Consider the following 16,482-nt stretch of genomic DNA (forward strand, 5'->3'; position numbering starts at 1 on the left):
AATTCAAAGTTATTCAGACCCAATGTTCAGAAGAAGTCAGACAAGACAGAGGAAAACAGCATGGGAAATCAGAAGTATCTTTCTGTCCTTTTTGATATAAAGGGTCAACTTTACAGTTACTTCACCCGGAAATATTTCAAATGGTCCTGTAGAACTCAGTAAAATGATATGGCATCTGACTTTATTTTATGTACTTACTCAAAAAAAGTGGTCCATCCAGTCTCATCGCTTTTAGTTGCTAGAAGTCCGCTGTTGCCATGGTAGGTAAATAAGACCAGCTCCTGACCTTGTGCAGTCATGCTTTTCAAACATCCATTGGTGCCTATGGTCAGCCAGATGACTTGGTTATCAGGAGAGACCACTCTTACTGGCATCCGGTTGGGATCCCGCCTGATCCGAAGAGTATTCCCATTGCTGTCTGTTACTGCGGTAATATCATTGTCATTACTGTAACTAAAATTGTACAGGTAGTCTCCGGTGACTAAACTCACAGTGTACTGGTGAGTGCCGTTGACATCGAAGATATACAGCTCTTGGTCAGTTGGAGAAGCAACTTCATAGAAGTTCACTGAACTCATTAAGGGTTTGTTCTTTGACACAGCCCGTATCCTAATGTTTCCCAGATCGGCAATATACAGGGTGCCATCTGGAGACACCGCTAAGGAGGAAGGAGCGTTAAGTTTGGCATCTTTAGCATAGCCATCTCCATTTTGGTAACAGTCACAGTTCACATCATTTTTGCAATCACACTCTGAGGGTATTCCAGCAACTAAAGAGATCTCTCCATCAGTTGTAACCTGTCTTATCCTATTTATCTTTTTCTCATCAGTCTCTGTAATGTAAAGCACGCCGCTGTAGGACACGGCGATGGCAGTGGCTGACTCCAGCGTGGTCTGGACAGCGTGTTTGCCCACCGTGTACTCCACCCCGGGCACCTGGCAGTGCATCGGCCTCCCCGCAGCAATGCGAACCTGGCGGTTTTCAGTGATCTGCAGAACCACGTTGTTATCCAACACATAAATGGAGTTATCCATTGGGTTGATAGCTAAATCTGTAGGCCATTCCAGACGAACCTAAACAAATAGAAGGGTTTTGTTAAACAGTTAACCAGTGCAGATTAAATGGATTAATTAACCTTCAGTTTTAGACACTGCTGTAAGGGTATTTTCCACCTGCTATAAGCAATCATGACTGAAGAACTTGCATGAATACATGCAGCAAACTAAAGCTTTCAGGGAGGCAAGGGGAACAATATTCAGGCATATATTTTGTTGAAAAGAAAGCCAGTTACATTGAAACTACAGTACAGGCTGAGTTTCCCCTCCAATAAATGCAGTATTTTTTTGTATCACAAATGCATAAATAACTACAGAGACAGATATCAATGTCTAAATACCTGTCAACAGTATTCATCTTCTATTCTTGCAGTAGCAAAAATAACATAATACCTTCCAGATTATGAAACACCTAATACACATAGTACTCCATTTTTTGAGCATACCACTACTGACATGCCCCTTCGTACCTCCACAAGCTTTTAGGACAAATAGAAAAATATAGGGTTTTTGTGTAAATCCTTTCATTCACTCTAGCAGGCTAAGGATGTCAGCAATTCAGAAAACATCAACATGCCAAGATAGTTCTAACAGATATGCCATTCTCCCAGTATTTACTACCAGGCTTAATGCTTCCTGCTGCTAGTTTTGCTGTTCTAAACCAAACTGAACTTTATGGACAGAAAAATTGAATACAGCAGCGTTTATAGCTTAGAGAACACAGTGCAATTCATGCCTGTGGAAAAGGTTGCTTTCTCCCCCAAACCTGCTGTTAAATATCCATCACACTCCACCAAGTTTTATTTTAAGGGGTGCGAAAGCTGCATTTCGATTTCTATCCCCAGCTCAGCTTTCCAAACTAGCAGCAACTGAAAAGTACCTGGCTGATGTGCATGCTGGTATCACAGGTTAGAGGTCGTGCTGAGGTAAGGTCATTGGAGCCAAGCAAAGTCGATATGATTCCATTCTGATCCACTTTTCTGATCATAGTCCCATCAACAAAGTAGATTAACCCATTCTTGTCTATTGCTATTCCTTCAGTGAAGCAAATAAAAATTAGGGTTTTTTTGTTCTACTAACAGTGAATATATTATCCATAACTAAAGGTATAGGTAGCATGCGTCTAGTGGAAATTGTAGGCAGAAAATCTGGTCTCTGGCAGTAATGCAGTGGTTAATGTATTTTGCGTGACAAACCAATATTTAGCATGAAATCTACTACTGTTGATTGCATTTGCTGTTCATTTGCTTTTGTGTATTGGGAAGGGACTAGCTTTTAAGTTAACTTTGAACATGGGATAAATGGAACCAAAAGCAACACTCATTTTAGATATTCACTGCTGCTTGCCAAACACATAATATAAATGCTCTTACTGAGCATTTAAAAATGCTCAATAACCACTCAAACCAAATACTTCCTAAAAAATCAACTCTAATAATTGATTTCAAAAAAATCAGTCCCCTGCAGCTCTCTTCCTCGACAGACTTTCTACTTGGAAAAAAAATCACTCAAATCCCCAGTTTTTGAGCCAACTATTGAATTCAGTAATTAAAAATGATCATGCCCCCAGCTCTGAACTTCTGTATTATTTTGGATGTTACAGAGGGAGAACTCTTTTTACCTTTGGGGCTCATGAGAGTTGCCTCCACCGCCTTGCCTCCATCACCACACCTTGCCTCATCGAAGGGCAGGCACTGCTCCCCTGTTCCTCCTATTATCTCAACATTTTTGGTCAGGTCTTTTGCACCAGTGAGCGACTTGGGCCGATAAATCCTGCGTGTGTTTGTGTCGGACACGTACAAATCTCCCGTCACGGGGTCAGTTGCGAGGTAGTACCTGTGAGCTGGGTTGTTGCTGTAAAACGGAATTACACATTGCATATGCTGTAGTTAATTGCACCTAACATTGGATCAAGGAGAAGACGGTTTATTTCCCATGCAGTGTGCAGTGATGCAGACAGAGTTAAAGTCAAGGGGGATGCTCCATGCATAGGTAGCACAGGTCATGGTCCCAAAATGATTTTGGTCCACAATTCTCATCTGTGTCACAGGCAGCCCAATCTAGATAAATCCTCTGGGGAAAGAAGGTCCGTTTTGTCTTTGATGCTCTCAGGCCAGTTCAGGCTCTCTCATTAGAGACTGCAAATGTCTTTCGAATAAGCTAAATCAAAATACTGCAGTTTAGAACCTTCTGAGAGTTTGGGGAACCTTGATCTAGCCCCAGACATCGCAGCAGGAGCTCAGCCCTCACTTACACTTTGTTGGTATTATCCTGTTTTATTATAATTTATATAAGGCTGCTAGGGTTCATAATTTATGTAATTCATAAACAGATAAGACAGAGTTTGAACGATGAGTTCACAGGCGAGAGATAAGACATCATTCATAAGTATTTGTTTAATCCACTGCTTTCAAATGCGTGATATGCATGATTTAGCACATTAGGAAATGTCATCTCTTCCACCAGAGACCAAGCAGAGCTCTTCCATTCTTCTTAAGTCAGAGTCATATTTCAAATAACTGTACACATTGGCACAAAACTGCTAACTATGCCAGCACAGTCTTTATTACAGTGAAAATATATATTGCTAACCATTTTCCCAGAAACGTACATTTTGCCTCTCCACTGGTGCCACATAATTGAGAATTACTGTCTTTTCTTCCCTGCTGGTGAAAAAAACAGCCCTGGAGATTACCTTTTGTGTTGATATATTATGATGTAGAAACTTAACCCACTGCAGTTGGGATTCCTGACCTAATTTATGGCATGAAGAGCTGAAATAAGGTCATGTAAATACATGAGGTAATTTCAGATGCTCCCCTCATAGATTGAAGCAGAGTGTCAGAACAGTCACTTCTGATGTTTGCAAAAGCACTGCTTAAACAGATCTACCAGTCTGGTGGTAGCCAAACATCTGTTCACAGAATGCTACACTTCACGTTTTGTAAATACATAATTGTGCTAATGTAACACATTTTTATGTACTGCCACTTGGAAAACGCAACAAGAGACCAACAGGAACAACTTGTGAACAAATTATGTCTTTTAGCAGGGACAGATTTTTATAGCTACCCAATTACAAAAACACCAAAAAAAAGTGTTGCATAAATAGGATTTTATTTGGTTTTATAACTTTTAACATGTTGGTTCAGAACGAATGAAACCAAGTGAAAAGACTAATGAAATCAAATACACAGTGATTAGCACCTCTTAAAAAGCTCTGCTATTGCACTGAGTGTTGTACAGCATGTCTGAAAACAATCATATCTAGGCTTACTTTAAATTTCTGCCTGTTACAAATCTATTATTGCCAATGTGCTAAATAGTTAGAAGCTATTTGCAAAACCTTAATTTATACAAAGATCATTTAATATGATCACTGGGTAATGTACAAATTATTTATACCTCCACAGACTGCAAATTAAATTACACCCATTTACATGATTACTTTAGTCTTTGAGAAACTTTGCAAACACTTCAAATATAAACACATTGCAAGATGTGAAATGTGCAATTAAATTTTATTTCATTGTAATTTAAAATAAAGTTCTTTCTTATACTACTGAAATCTAAATTAAAGTACCTCTCTTCAACCCATCTAACATTGCCTCAATCATATTTTTCAGCCATTGGAATAAGAAGTCATCAAATCAAAAAGTAATTAATTTATGCCTTGCACAATAATTTATTTCTAAACAGAAGTTTTAAAGCTCTTTTCTTCATAAATATGAAGATGTATGTTCTAATTAATACCAACAAAAAAGAAATCGGGATGAGTTCTCATGGTAAGTAGTGCATCCTCATCAAACCAAAAAAATACACCTGATGATTTAAATGTATTTTCTCATTTTATTAAAAAAATCCCCTCAAGTTTGGAAGTGCATAGGATATTACTACTGAATCAACAGAAACTCTCCAACTTGCCATATGTAGATGTCTAATGGCTCCTTTCTGAGCTGATACAACCAGCTTCACCTCAGCATTTCTTTTCAGATGAAGGTTAAACGGCTGAGGAGGCTTTAGCTGATAGAAGCCCCCAGTAATTTATGGGAGAAAGACACAATTTAAGGACCTGAATAACTGTCAAGTGAAAACTACATTTGTTTTCTAGCCAGAAAACATCCACGAGCACTATGCAGATCTCAAAAATAGTACAGGGACAAGCAGCCAGCAGCTGGAAAGCTGCAGAGTTTATGCAATTTCATTGTACCCTGAAATGAAATTAAGCTTCTGCCTTATACCAATAACAACAAATGCAAAGAAATTTAATCCCCAGCCCATGACTTATCGACTCATTCAGTATTGCCTAATCACTTTCAGTAGTCTGCAAAACATGGAGTTACATACCCACATTGGCTCCTGTAAAGACAAATGTCTAAAAATTAACTTGTTCTGTCTCTGCTGAATAATAATAAGTGCTTTGAATTGAAAGTGTGCACACGTGCAGGGAGCTGTAACAATCTATTTCCCTTTGCTTTTAACTTTCTTAGGCCAACCTTTTAATTCGTCAGCTGTCAAGATCACCTAGACTATTCTCCATGTACAGATTTTTTTGAAAATAATACTCCTGCTTCTGTCCCTGTCTCTCTTGCCTTCACTATGTGCCCTCTAAACCATATATCCCCTCAAAGCTGTTTTTATGTTTTGTTAAACTTTTTTTTTCTGGCTCTCTACAGTCTTGGGATAGTGCCATAGCCTACAAAAGACCTCCCTGTCTTCAAAGTCCTTCTAAAAATGAGTTCTTCCATGAATGTCTATCAGCATTAATCACCCACAGGCAGCAGTGTGTATAAAGGCATCATTTCAGCTTTGAGATTGAAAAAATGTGAGGTCACTGGTACATGAGAGGAGAAATTTGATCTGCATTCTCTCTCTAAAATAGAGTACAGGCTTCTTGAGGTAGAAGACACATCACACTGTGCTGAAGCACTGTCTTTCTAGGCCAGGAAAGGTGAATGCTTGAATAGACAAGAGATCTGAACTAATATTTAGCCTCATTCAGTAGTTTTACTTGGGGAATGCATTTCTTAGTGCATTTCCTTCTAACATATAGCAATTATCTTTTGCAAAGTGGTCTGTTGAGGGCTGTTTTCCAAACTGCAGTTTAAGTAGAAATCTCCTCAGCAGTCTGAAAGGCTTGCCAGTGAAACTGGACATTTGCTCCCTTCTCCTCTTACAAGTCAGAGAGATGTGCTTCTCTCTGCAGCATTTCACAGGACTCTGCACGAATTCATGCAGCCAAAAGAAGGCATTTGGTCTCACAGTGCGTCCTTAGCTGGAGAGCCCATGGCAATAGTATTTGGTGGATCCTAAAAGTTTACACATCTTAAATAAAAGGCAGCTAAATAAATAGAATAAAAAGCTCCAGGGGATATTAAGTGTAAAGATCACACTCTTGGCTCAGGAAGTCTCTCATCAGCAAATCTCTAAGGCTGAGAGTGGACACCAGGAAAATGTTTATCATGTGAGAGAAAACTCAAGCTTGTAATAAATCGTGTTGGGCTGCACACTGGGCTCCACACCTCCTGCCTCCCGGCTCCACAAGTGCTCCTGCAGAGCCAGTTCTCCACAGTCCTCTATGTCTCCTTCTGGCTCAGGAGGAACCCCCACCTCACAGCTGCTATATGGGCCCATGCTGTTACACTAATTTGTGTGGTATGATTGCGATTTTGCTACCCGGAGCTTCTGCATGTTTAGGCATGAATAAAGCAGAAAAGCTTCAGTATTCTCCCTCACCAACTTCTCTTACATGCAGGGATCCAGTTTCTGAAATGCTGCAGTTGAGACTGTGACCACAGTTCTGCCACAGGCAAGAGAGGGTGGCGCTGCTAAATCACAGCAAAACAAACCTCAATATGCATCCACCTTTTTGTGCATTCCACATCTCTATTTTAAGTATTATTCCATGTTCTGTATCTTTGCCAAGACAATGTCCTATCTAGCTGCAATCACAGCTTTGTGATACCACAACGGATATAATTCTTCTAAGAGCAGTGGAACACATACAAACTACTTGTAATAGTGAAATCCTAAATCCAGCAAAGAGAAGAGACTGCCTCCAAGTCCCCTGGAAAAAAGCCCATAAATCCAATTCTGATCATTAGCACTGATGCAGACACTTTATTTAGTCATGGAATTTTTTGTTCAATGCATCTGAAACACATTTTTGAAAACTTAAAACTCTTCCTCACACGGAAGTATGTCCAAAGAAAAGCGAATTTAAAAAACAAGGACAATACAGATATGACTCTGGGATTTGTTTAAAAATAAGGAAGAAAAATGATTCTTCCGGGGCGAAATGGAGAGAAAAGTACCAGTGGGCCTGCTAAGCTGTATACTTAGCAGTTCTGCCACAAAGAACTGCTAGGTTCTGCAGGGTTTCATGTCTGCAACAAGATTTTGGCATGACTCTGGGTTTTTTTCTTCTTATCAGCACCAGCTGCTGTGGCAAAGCAATTCTAAGCATCCACCTACTCTTCTTTTCTTGCCATTATTGTAGCTATGCCAGGATGGATGAATGCTGTACTATGTTCCTCTGATTACTGCTGTTTCTATGACCAATTTTGTGAGTCTTGATGTATTTTAAAATCCTAACTCCTGGAGTTGTGTGATTGTTATTTCAGCTTCCATTATTAAAAGAAGCTCACCTTAAAGAAACAAATCTGTTAAATGAGAGCCTGAAAAGATTCAACATCAAAAGGCTAATGAAATGAGCTCCCTTGATAATTTTATATGCCATTCTCATCATATTTCGTGTATCTGATTAATGAGTGAGTTTTGATAGGATCAGCAAAAGTGCTGCCAGCAAGGAGTGAGCAGAGATGAGGGAACAGCAAAGGAGGGCACACACAAGCATAACAAGAAGCCTGACTGTGGACAGAGAGTGATGAGAAAAGAGGAACTCATTGGAAAGGACGATACAGCCTGACAGTTGACATAACTAAAACATATGAACTCATTATTTTTGAAAAATACTCCTCTTTTCTGGTAATACATCTCAGAAATGACTTGCCCATTATAAGCATTCATTTGTTAAAAAAGAAAGAAGAACAGTTAGAAAAATATAAATCTTCTTTAAGGAATGCTTACCTATGTCTAAAATCTTTATTTCTTGGTGGGAGCAAGTAAAAAAGAACAGAAAAACATTATTAGACAAACATTCAGAAAGGATGTTAAAAGATGAGAAGAAAGGAACATTTACATCTTTCATTAGTGAAGTGGTGAATGACTGTCCCTTGTCCACTTATGTTAACTCTTAAAATCTGCAGAATTATTACTTTGGGTAGATTAAATTCTCACATTTAGATAAGCATAGTTAAAATATTTTATGAGGGCAAAATGTTTTCATTTCAGTTTTAAATACTTTTAAAATCCTTTGACTCAACTTTTGTTTTGTTCCCAAAAGCATTCGCAAACTCAAACTTACACAATGTCAGAGATTTATCCAGTACTTTAGTTTGCCACAGTAACTCATAACTCCAAAAGTCCAGGATGAGAAGAAAACATACCTTAGCTCCAGAACACTAGTTACATTTCCAGATGGGAATATGCGCCGAACGTAGTTGAAATCCCCCACGTACAGACTGCCATCTATCCCACAAGCTAAGGCAACCGGAGCCAGTAATTTATTACCATCAGCTTGACCATTACAGCTCGGACAGGAGATGCTGCGTCGTCTCCCGTTGCCCATAATGCTGCTAACAACTGGGGGTTGCTGAGATATAAACTGATTTTCACCATTCCCTTTGTAGAGGATTCCTGCCAGACAATATAGAAAAACAAAAACAAAAACAAACAAAAACCCAATAACATTGATAAAGACTCTGAATGTATACATATAAAATGATACAAAAGTATTCTAAATATTCTTTTAGCTAGTTAGTGTAAGTTTAATTAATTTTTATTGTTTCACTACCATGTTTTTCTCACTACAAATAACAACTTTATTAAAACATCTATAGTTATATTTAGGTTATAAACATGCAAACATTAGATTATCTTGTCCACAAAATTTAGCAGAAACACGAAAATAATGTAGTCCTTAAAACCTAAAAAAATTTTCAGTCATGATTTTCAAATGTTAGTGATTTTTATAGTTATAATTCAAAAAAAAACCTGTCATGCTGAAGGAAAGGTAAAGCATATTAATGGAAGGAAGGTCTGCGTTTCTACATCTTTACAGAAATAGCCCAGAAAGGACTGAAATTTTAATGTGCTTTATAAAACAAGAAAAATAATATATTTGCAAATTGTATTCCTAAAGTCCTAGTATAATTAATTATGAATATCATGTCAAATGTAATCTGAAGTGGATTACTGTTGTAAATTGTAAGTATTAATTACAGAGCCACTTCAAAAAGTTGTAGATTGCCTCAATTTTACATTATAAAAGATTCCTCACTCAGCTTACAACAGAAGTGTTCCTCTGGCAACAAAGTCTGCCTCAATACCATATCTGCAGTTATAGGCAGTTATTAAAAATGTCAAAACAATAAAAAAAATGTGGTGCCAGACCAACCTGCCTCTAAAACTTAATTCTGCTTTGAGGCATGAAAGAAACAATAATTTTGTGAAGACAAAACAATGTGCCAGCACTATTTTTCTTCCTTATAGCCTACGTAGGAAAACTGAGAGGAAAAATGGATGCTTTATGTTAAATCTTCAGTCTTTTTTTGGGGGGTGGGGGGGTGGTGGAAGTATGTAAAGTGTTGCCAGGACCCTCATTGTTCAATCTCAAGATGAATCTATTGAAGTGTCCCCTACAAATAGTCAGCTTTTACAGTTCTACCTGTAAGAACCACATGTCTTTCTGTGGTATAATTCTTGTAAACCACATGTCCCTTTGTACTGTAGAGAGATCTGGGTTTTATTGATTGCATGCCCAGAGTTTCATGCAGTTTGGAGCTGAGGGCTACAGAAATCTTTTCAGAAGTTTAGAAGAAATTTAAGATGTATTTCTCTTTCCCTCCTCACTCCCAAAATGCACTATTTGTACTGAAAGGTATGAGAAAAAATATTTTGCTTTCCTCTTTAAATGTTTTAGGTATCTTCACTCCTTTTTAATGTTATAAAATGCAAGAGATCATAAATGTAAAACCAATATACATGATAAAATTGGAAAAAATGAAAATGGTTTATGGAAATCTAATGGCAAGTAATCTAAATAAGTAATCTAAATCAAAAGAGGAAGAATGTATTTTTCATGAATAGTTAAAGCCAGAATGCATTAACAGTATACGAAATTCCCTCTCCTATGATTACATCATTTATGACAATCATGGCACTATAATTTTGCCTGAAATAGCTGAGTTCTACAATTTTCATCAGAGGAATTCTAGAAGTCAGCACAGTGCACTATTGCACCTGATTTATTCTGTCATTACCTTGAAAAATTGGTCCTTCACATTTCTCCTCTGTTATCACAGACTAAAAGATGTACATTAGACTATTTACTGCAGTAGTTTGGATTTCCGTGCAAACACTGTCTACACTTTCTGAATAGATTTATGCATCTCATCCACCTTGTCAACTCTCCACTTGGTTTATTCAATTAGACACGCGACACTTTGAAAAGTCATTACTTGTCAAATGTACTTTTAAACATAATTTAAAGCCATCATCAATTTACCCAGTGAACAGAATCAATCTTACATATATATTTATAATTATAGCTCTTCACATTTTTAGATTGATTACTTTACAATAATATGAACAGGTTTATTTATTTATTACATTTTATATTAGGTACAATGAGACCTTTTTCCCTTGATTTGGTTACCTTGTTTCCTTACCAGTCAGAAGCAATGCTTTATGTGGGGATTACTGTGTTACACATAATAAGCTTGTGTACTATGGGGAGACCTTCATGAGACATGAAGTACTGCATTAGCGACGATCTTCCTGACAATTACTCTAGATTCCTCTCTTGCATGAAAATCCAGCACTACTTTTAAGCTTTGCGACTGTTTACTTCACCTTTTCTACATGCTTCCAGCCAAGTTTTTCCAAATTTCTTCCTGTTCAGTGCTGAGCTGAGGTTTCCTTAGCATGGCACCCTGCAAACAGTTGCTGAGCAGTATGCTTGACAAACGCACTTTGATGCCAAAGTTACTGTGCAACAGCTAAGTTCCGCTGGAGAGAGGAGTGAGAATATGAGCAAGCAACAGCTCTGCAGACAGCAAGGTCTGCAGAAGGAGAGGGAGGAGGTGCTGCAGGTACCAGGGCTGAGATTCCCCCTGCAGACCATGGAAGAAGATCACGGTGAGGCAGCTGTGCTCCTGCAGAAACATGGGAGTCCCTGGCTGAGCACCTATCTACCTGGAGGGACCACGCCACAGCAAGGGGATGCCCAAAAGAGGCTGTGACCCTGTGGGAAGCTCATGCTGGAGCAGGCTTTTGGCAGGGCCCCATGACACATGGAGAGAGGAGCCTGTGCTGGAGCAGGTTTGCTGCCAGGACTTGTGATCCCACTAGAGCCATCTGTTCCTGAAATACTGCACCCCATGGAGCAGACCCCACTGGAGCAGTTGTGAAGAACTGCAGCCTGTGGGAAGGACTCACACTGGAGAAGTTCATGGAGCCTGTCTACTGTGGGAGGGAGCTCATGCTGGAGCAGGGAAGAGTATGAGAAGTCCTTCCCCTGAGAAGGAACGAGCAACAGAGACATGGTGTGATGACAGCCCCCATTCCCTGTGTCCCCACACCACTGGCTGGGAGAAGGTGGAGAATTCAGGAGTAAAGTTAAGCCTGGAAAGAACAGAGGATTGGGTGAGTTGTTTTTAAGACTGGTTTTCTTTATCACTACACCACTGTGATTTGACTGGAAATAACTTAAAATAATTTTTCCAAGTCAATTCTGTTCTGCCCATGACAGTGACTGCTGGGGTGCTTAGAGATGTGTCCCTGTTCTTATCTCAACCCACGAGCCTTTCATTCTGTCTTCTCTCCCCTGTCCAACTGGGGAGTGACTGGGTGGCTTTGGTGTCCAGGCAGAGTCAACCCACCACAGCATATCTAACACAGACTTTCTGAACTAATTCATGTATATGTATTTATAGGATGCAGAAGCATGACATTCAATGTACATCACAAACACAAAGAATATCCTGAGGTGGAAGGGACCCAAGTATTGAGTCCAACTCCCTGGCCCTGCCCAGGACAACCCCAAGAATCACACCGTGCGACTGACAACATGGTCCTAACACTTCCTGCCAACTCTGACTGGCTTGGTGATGTGACCACTTCCCTGGGGAGCCAGGTAAGCCCAAAGCATTTACCATTTGCAAAATGTTCTATAATTTCATTTTTTTAAAATAACAGAGAAACAGCAAGAAGTTTGAATGAGAGATTTGAAATGCAGGGCAGTAGAGCTGCAAGAACTAGCAAGAACTTACCATTCTGAACATCCAATACATGATGCTTATCCAATGTCCAACCACCCATGTTGGAGGCATCCAGTTCATAACCCTGCAAAACGGCAGTCCGCTTTTCCCAGAGAGTTAGATCCAAGCAAGACTCATACTCGTAACCTACAGACACTGAAATAACAGCACATGTCCTCATCAATATAGGATCTCATTTTGAAGAAGATTTTAAAGAATATGATTGCCTTTAACAACATACATTCTTTTGCTCTCCTAGGACACAGGAAAAATTCCTATGGCTTCTTAGCCTTGTTGAAAATATTAACCAGAATCTTAGGTTATTAAAATATTTTTAGTTCTTAAGAGTAAGTAAATTAAGACACGTACAGAGGAAAGCCATTTTGTGATGTAAGTCAGACTGCTTTTGTGCTTTACTTGAAGTACACAGAGTGTTCCAGACTAAACACCACAATGTATTATTAGGCTGGGAGCTAATTCATGGGAAGGAATGGAAGCCAAAAAGGTCACTTTTCGGCTTCCATGAAAATGAAAGTTTCTTTGAATGAAAATCAGTTTCTTTTTCCTTCTGAAGGAGTTCTTTTCTCATAATTCAAAGCTTAGATTAGTATTTTAAAATATGTTTTAATATCCACTGATATAAGTTTATTCTGCAAAACACTTTCTGCTTAATGGATGCAAGCATTCCATAGGGTGTGCTTTCCTATGTTCAAGACAGCACTAGAAATGCAAAAATCCTCTGTAACACATACCAACAGCTTCAGATAATCCGTAGACCCTCTGATTGTATGCATCAGTTTTATCCCATATGAAGGTGTATGATAGATTTGGGGATGCAGGGAACCATTTTTGGAAAAGTCTTCCCACCACTGCCACCATAAGATGAACCTTCATTAAATTAAATGGTATAATAGATTGGGTCATAGTAATCTTCAGTACAGATTTATATCCTGCAGCCCTGGAGCTCAAGTATGATAACTTCAAATCAGTTCCTGGTATTGTCGTTTCTTCATGAAGCACCTATGCATTGTTAAGAGGAAAATACAGTAATTATTTGGAAATTAAACAAAACAATGCAGCTATCATAAAAGGCTGCCTAACATATTATGTGACAGTCCATTAGGAAATATCATCTATATTTGGCTTTCATGGTTAAAAACCCATAAATAATAACATTTCACACTTTTTCTAAAAAGTCAAGTCTAAACTCTTCATTATACTGAAGCTGCTTAGTTGGTACTTTCTGCTCAAGCATTTCAGAATTATTGCCTTTATTTTCATGGAGGGAAAATGAAGCATGAGAAAACATTCCAAACTGATTTGCCCTGAAGAGGCAAAAAAGTATCTTTCAACTAAGTGAAAACTGTCCCTTATTATGCTGCTACCTATGTCCCAACTAATAGAGGCACGTGTAATAAAGGCAGTAGAGCCTCTAAGGAGAGCAAAGATTGAGATTTGGGTTGGGACACCTAATTTCTTCTGAAGGAGCAGGAAGAACTTCCAGGTATTTTATTATTTGCATTACCAGTGGATTATAAATACTTTAAACTAGAGCATTCTTCCATTTATTTTGAAGACAGTAAAGTAGGATGCCTCAGGGAAAGTTTTTCCATATTTTCTGATCAATATTCACTACTCAGATATCAGCTTATCACTTTCACATTTCAGAGAGGTGGAATGAGTCAATTTTATTTTTAAAAGGTTCCTCCCCTCCTCTACCTTGTCATTTCCTCAGAGCTGAAGAGCTTTTGTGGGTGATGGATGAATGTGTAATGTTTCTGTGTAATGTGGATAAAGGCAGCCTATATTGCTCTATGCCTCAGTCAGAACATAAACACTGCAGCCAGCACTTGGAGTGAACAGATACCAGGTATTCTGGTTTATTGAAACAAACAAACAAACAGAAAAAGAAAACTGTAGCTAGATACATTTGTAAAGGTAATGTTTCTTTGGTGGAGAGTGCAAAGGTTACAAAGGATGCTGAAGCACAAGCCCCAGAACCTTAGTGGTGTTACAGGAACACTCTTGGGAAGTAAATTAAGAAAGGTCTATCTTAATTTTCTGTCTTCTGGTTCTGAAGTCTGAAGACCAAACATTGTTTAGTATTAGCAGAAAGCAAACTTCAGGAAGAGCAGTGTCACAAATACTAGGCTTAGGACTTCAGTGGGATCAAAACCTGTCTACTAAACAAGTGCTGCTAGCTCTCTCTGCCAAAGAAATTCTTGGACACTGCTTCTAAAGAACTGACTGTGCTGAATATGGTGAAGTAATGTGGTTGATGCTCAAGGAAGGCAACACATGCTACACCATCCTCTATATTAGCATTTTTGCTGGATAAACAGAAATATTTATATCTTTCTAAGTATTATTTATATCTATTTCCTTCCCAATAACAGTAACAAAAATTCAGAAACACTATTTTGACTCATTGTCTGGCATTATAATTATTTACATCTGATACATGTAGACATAAAACTGTTGTTGTCCAGTAAGACTATAATAGAGCTGTAAGAAATAAAGTAGGAACTGGAAGATACAAGACAAATGAAATGACTTTTAAATTCTTAATTCTTATTCTTTTGAATATTTCCTTGTCCCCCATCAAGAACCTGGCTGAAAAGAAATGAGAAGTAGTCACCTTGAAGGAGGTGAGCATGGCCTCATTTCTCTTTGTAAATCTAGTCTGCTTTCCCTCAGTTCGATATACAGACAGTGTCTAATCCAGAGAACAGGCAAATCTTTTCGACATGAACAAAAACACCTCTCTCTAGAGAGGTAAGTGATTGTTAACACATTCCTTTTCTGAGACTTTGAAGGAAAAGCACAAACCACCCAGGAACAAAAGACAAATTCCTACTCAAGACATCAGCAGGACTCTTATATACTGCACATTAAAACTAGCCTAACAGATGGAGGTCCCTGTAAGCAAGAGGAGAAAAAGAAATAATATGCTTGTAATAGGACACAATTTAATGGACTTCAGTGGTCTCCTGTTACGACCATTGCTTCTTTTACAACTGCAACTATGGAAGAGCAGTGTTAAACACATGGGTGGTCTTCCAGCACTCTTGGCTGAGATAACAGGCAATAAAGAGGACACCTTGAAGTTTCAATTTTCAAGAAATTCCACTGTGTATTTGGATTACTATCAAATTAGAAACTAGGACACTCATGCAGTTCTCAGCGAGGTTTAAAACAAAACCTAAACCCCTATTATTAGTTTCTGCAGAAGCCTCGAATGCCTGCTGGAAATCTGACTTATAACTTCCTTTTTTCCATAAAATATCCCCTGTAGTAACTTATTTTCTTGAGAACTTTAGAAATGTGTAGGCAAGGTTATGCAACTCAATCTCTCCCCCAGAATCAAGCATTACAAAGAGAATTAAACAGTTTAATGTACATCCAAAAAGGTAAAATCATCAGGCACAGCAGAGAGCTCCCATGGGAGCCATGACAACACATCAATTGTAAAGCAATTGGGAAAGTCACCAGGAGCAAAACTCACATCAGGAATCACCAACACAACCAAGCTGTCTGTACTTCACCTTTTCCAGACTGAGTATCAAACTACCTTCAGAAAGGTTGGTACCCTAAGGGGACTGAGTTATTGCCCAACCACCAAATTCTAACGGCTGACATTTTACTTATGGATGATCAAGCTTCTCCTAAGACAGCCATGAAATATTTAACTTAGGGGACTGAGATAAGGGTCACCTCAATTTTCAGAGTTTGTTGTCCTGAGAGTTCGAGCTGGTGTCTGAGTTACATAAATTGTGCATGGCTCCTTGTCTCTCATGGCCAGCAGGACTAAAGCTATCCTGGCTCTAGAATGCTTTCCTGCTCCAAAATATGGTATGATTCAACTGACATGGCATTCAGAACACTGAATGAGTAATTCAGTTAGGGGGAGAAATGCCTGCTGCATTGCTGTGATTTTTTTTGGGAAATTGAAAAAATCCAATGGAGGATTTGAAGACAGATTTCACAAATGAGTGCAAAGTCCTAGTGTCAGAAAAAGGTTTGTTTGGCTGCTTTAAAATGTAACA

General features: G+C 38.7%; 1 protein-coding gene across 2 annotated transcripts in view; it reads right to left on the minus strand.

The window, feature by feature from the left end:
* TENM3 (teneurin transmembrane protein 3) overlaps positions 1-16,482 on the minus strand; it is a 373,463-nt gene that overhangs the window by 35,230 nt on the left and 321,751 nt on the right. For both annotated transcript variants that reach the window (XM_066317559.1, XM_066317560.1), the window contains 7 exons: positions 13,189-13,456; positions 12,449-12,592; positions 8,564-8,813; positions 8,145-8,165; positions 2,677-2,909; positions 1,936-2,090; positions 199-1,073 (listed from right to left, as the gene is read on the minus strand). In XM_066317559.1, coding sequence (XP_066173656.1) covers positions 199-1,073; positions 1,936-2,090; positions 2,677-2,909; positions 8,145-8,165; positions 8,564-8,813; positions 12,449-12,592; positions 13,189-13,456 — 1,946 coding nt within the window. The remainder of the gene's footprint in view (positions 1-198; positions 1,074-1,935; positions 2,091-2,676; positions 2,910-8,144; positions 8,166-8,563; positions 8,814-12,448; positions 12,593-13,188; positions 13,457-16,482) is intronic.

Source organism: Sylvia atricapilla, chromosome 4 (genome assembly GCF_009819655.1).
Source record: "Sylvia atricapilla isolate bSylAtr1 chromosome 4, bSylAtr1.pri, whole genome shotgun sequence".
In the NCBI taxonomy this organism is placed as follows: Eukaryota; Metazoa; Chordata; class Aves; order Passeriformes; family Sylviidae; genus Sylvia; species Sylvia atricapilla.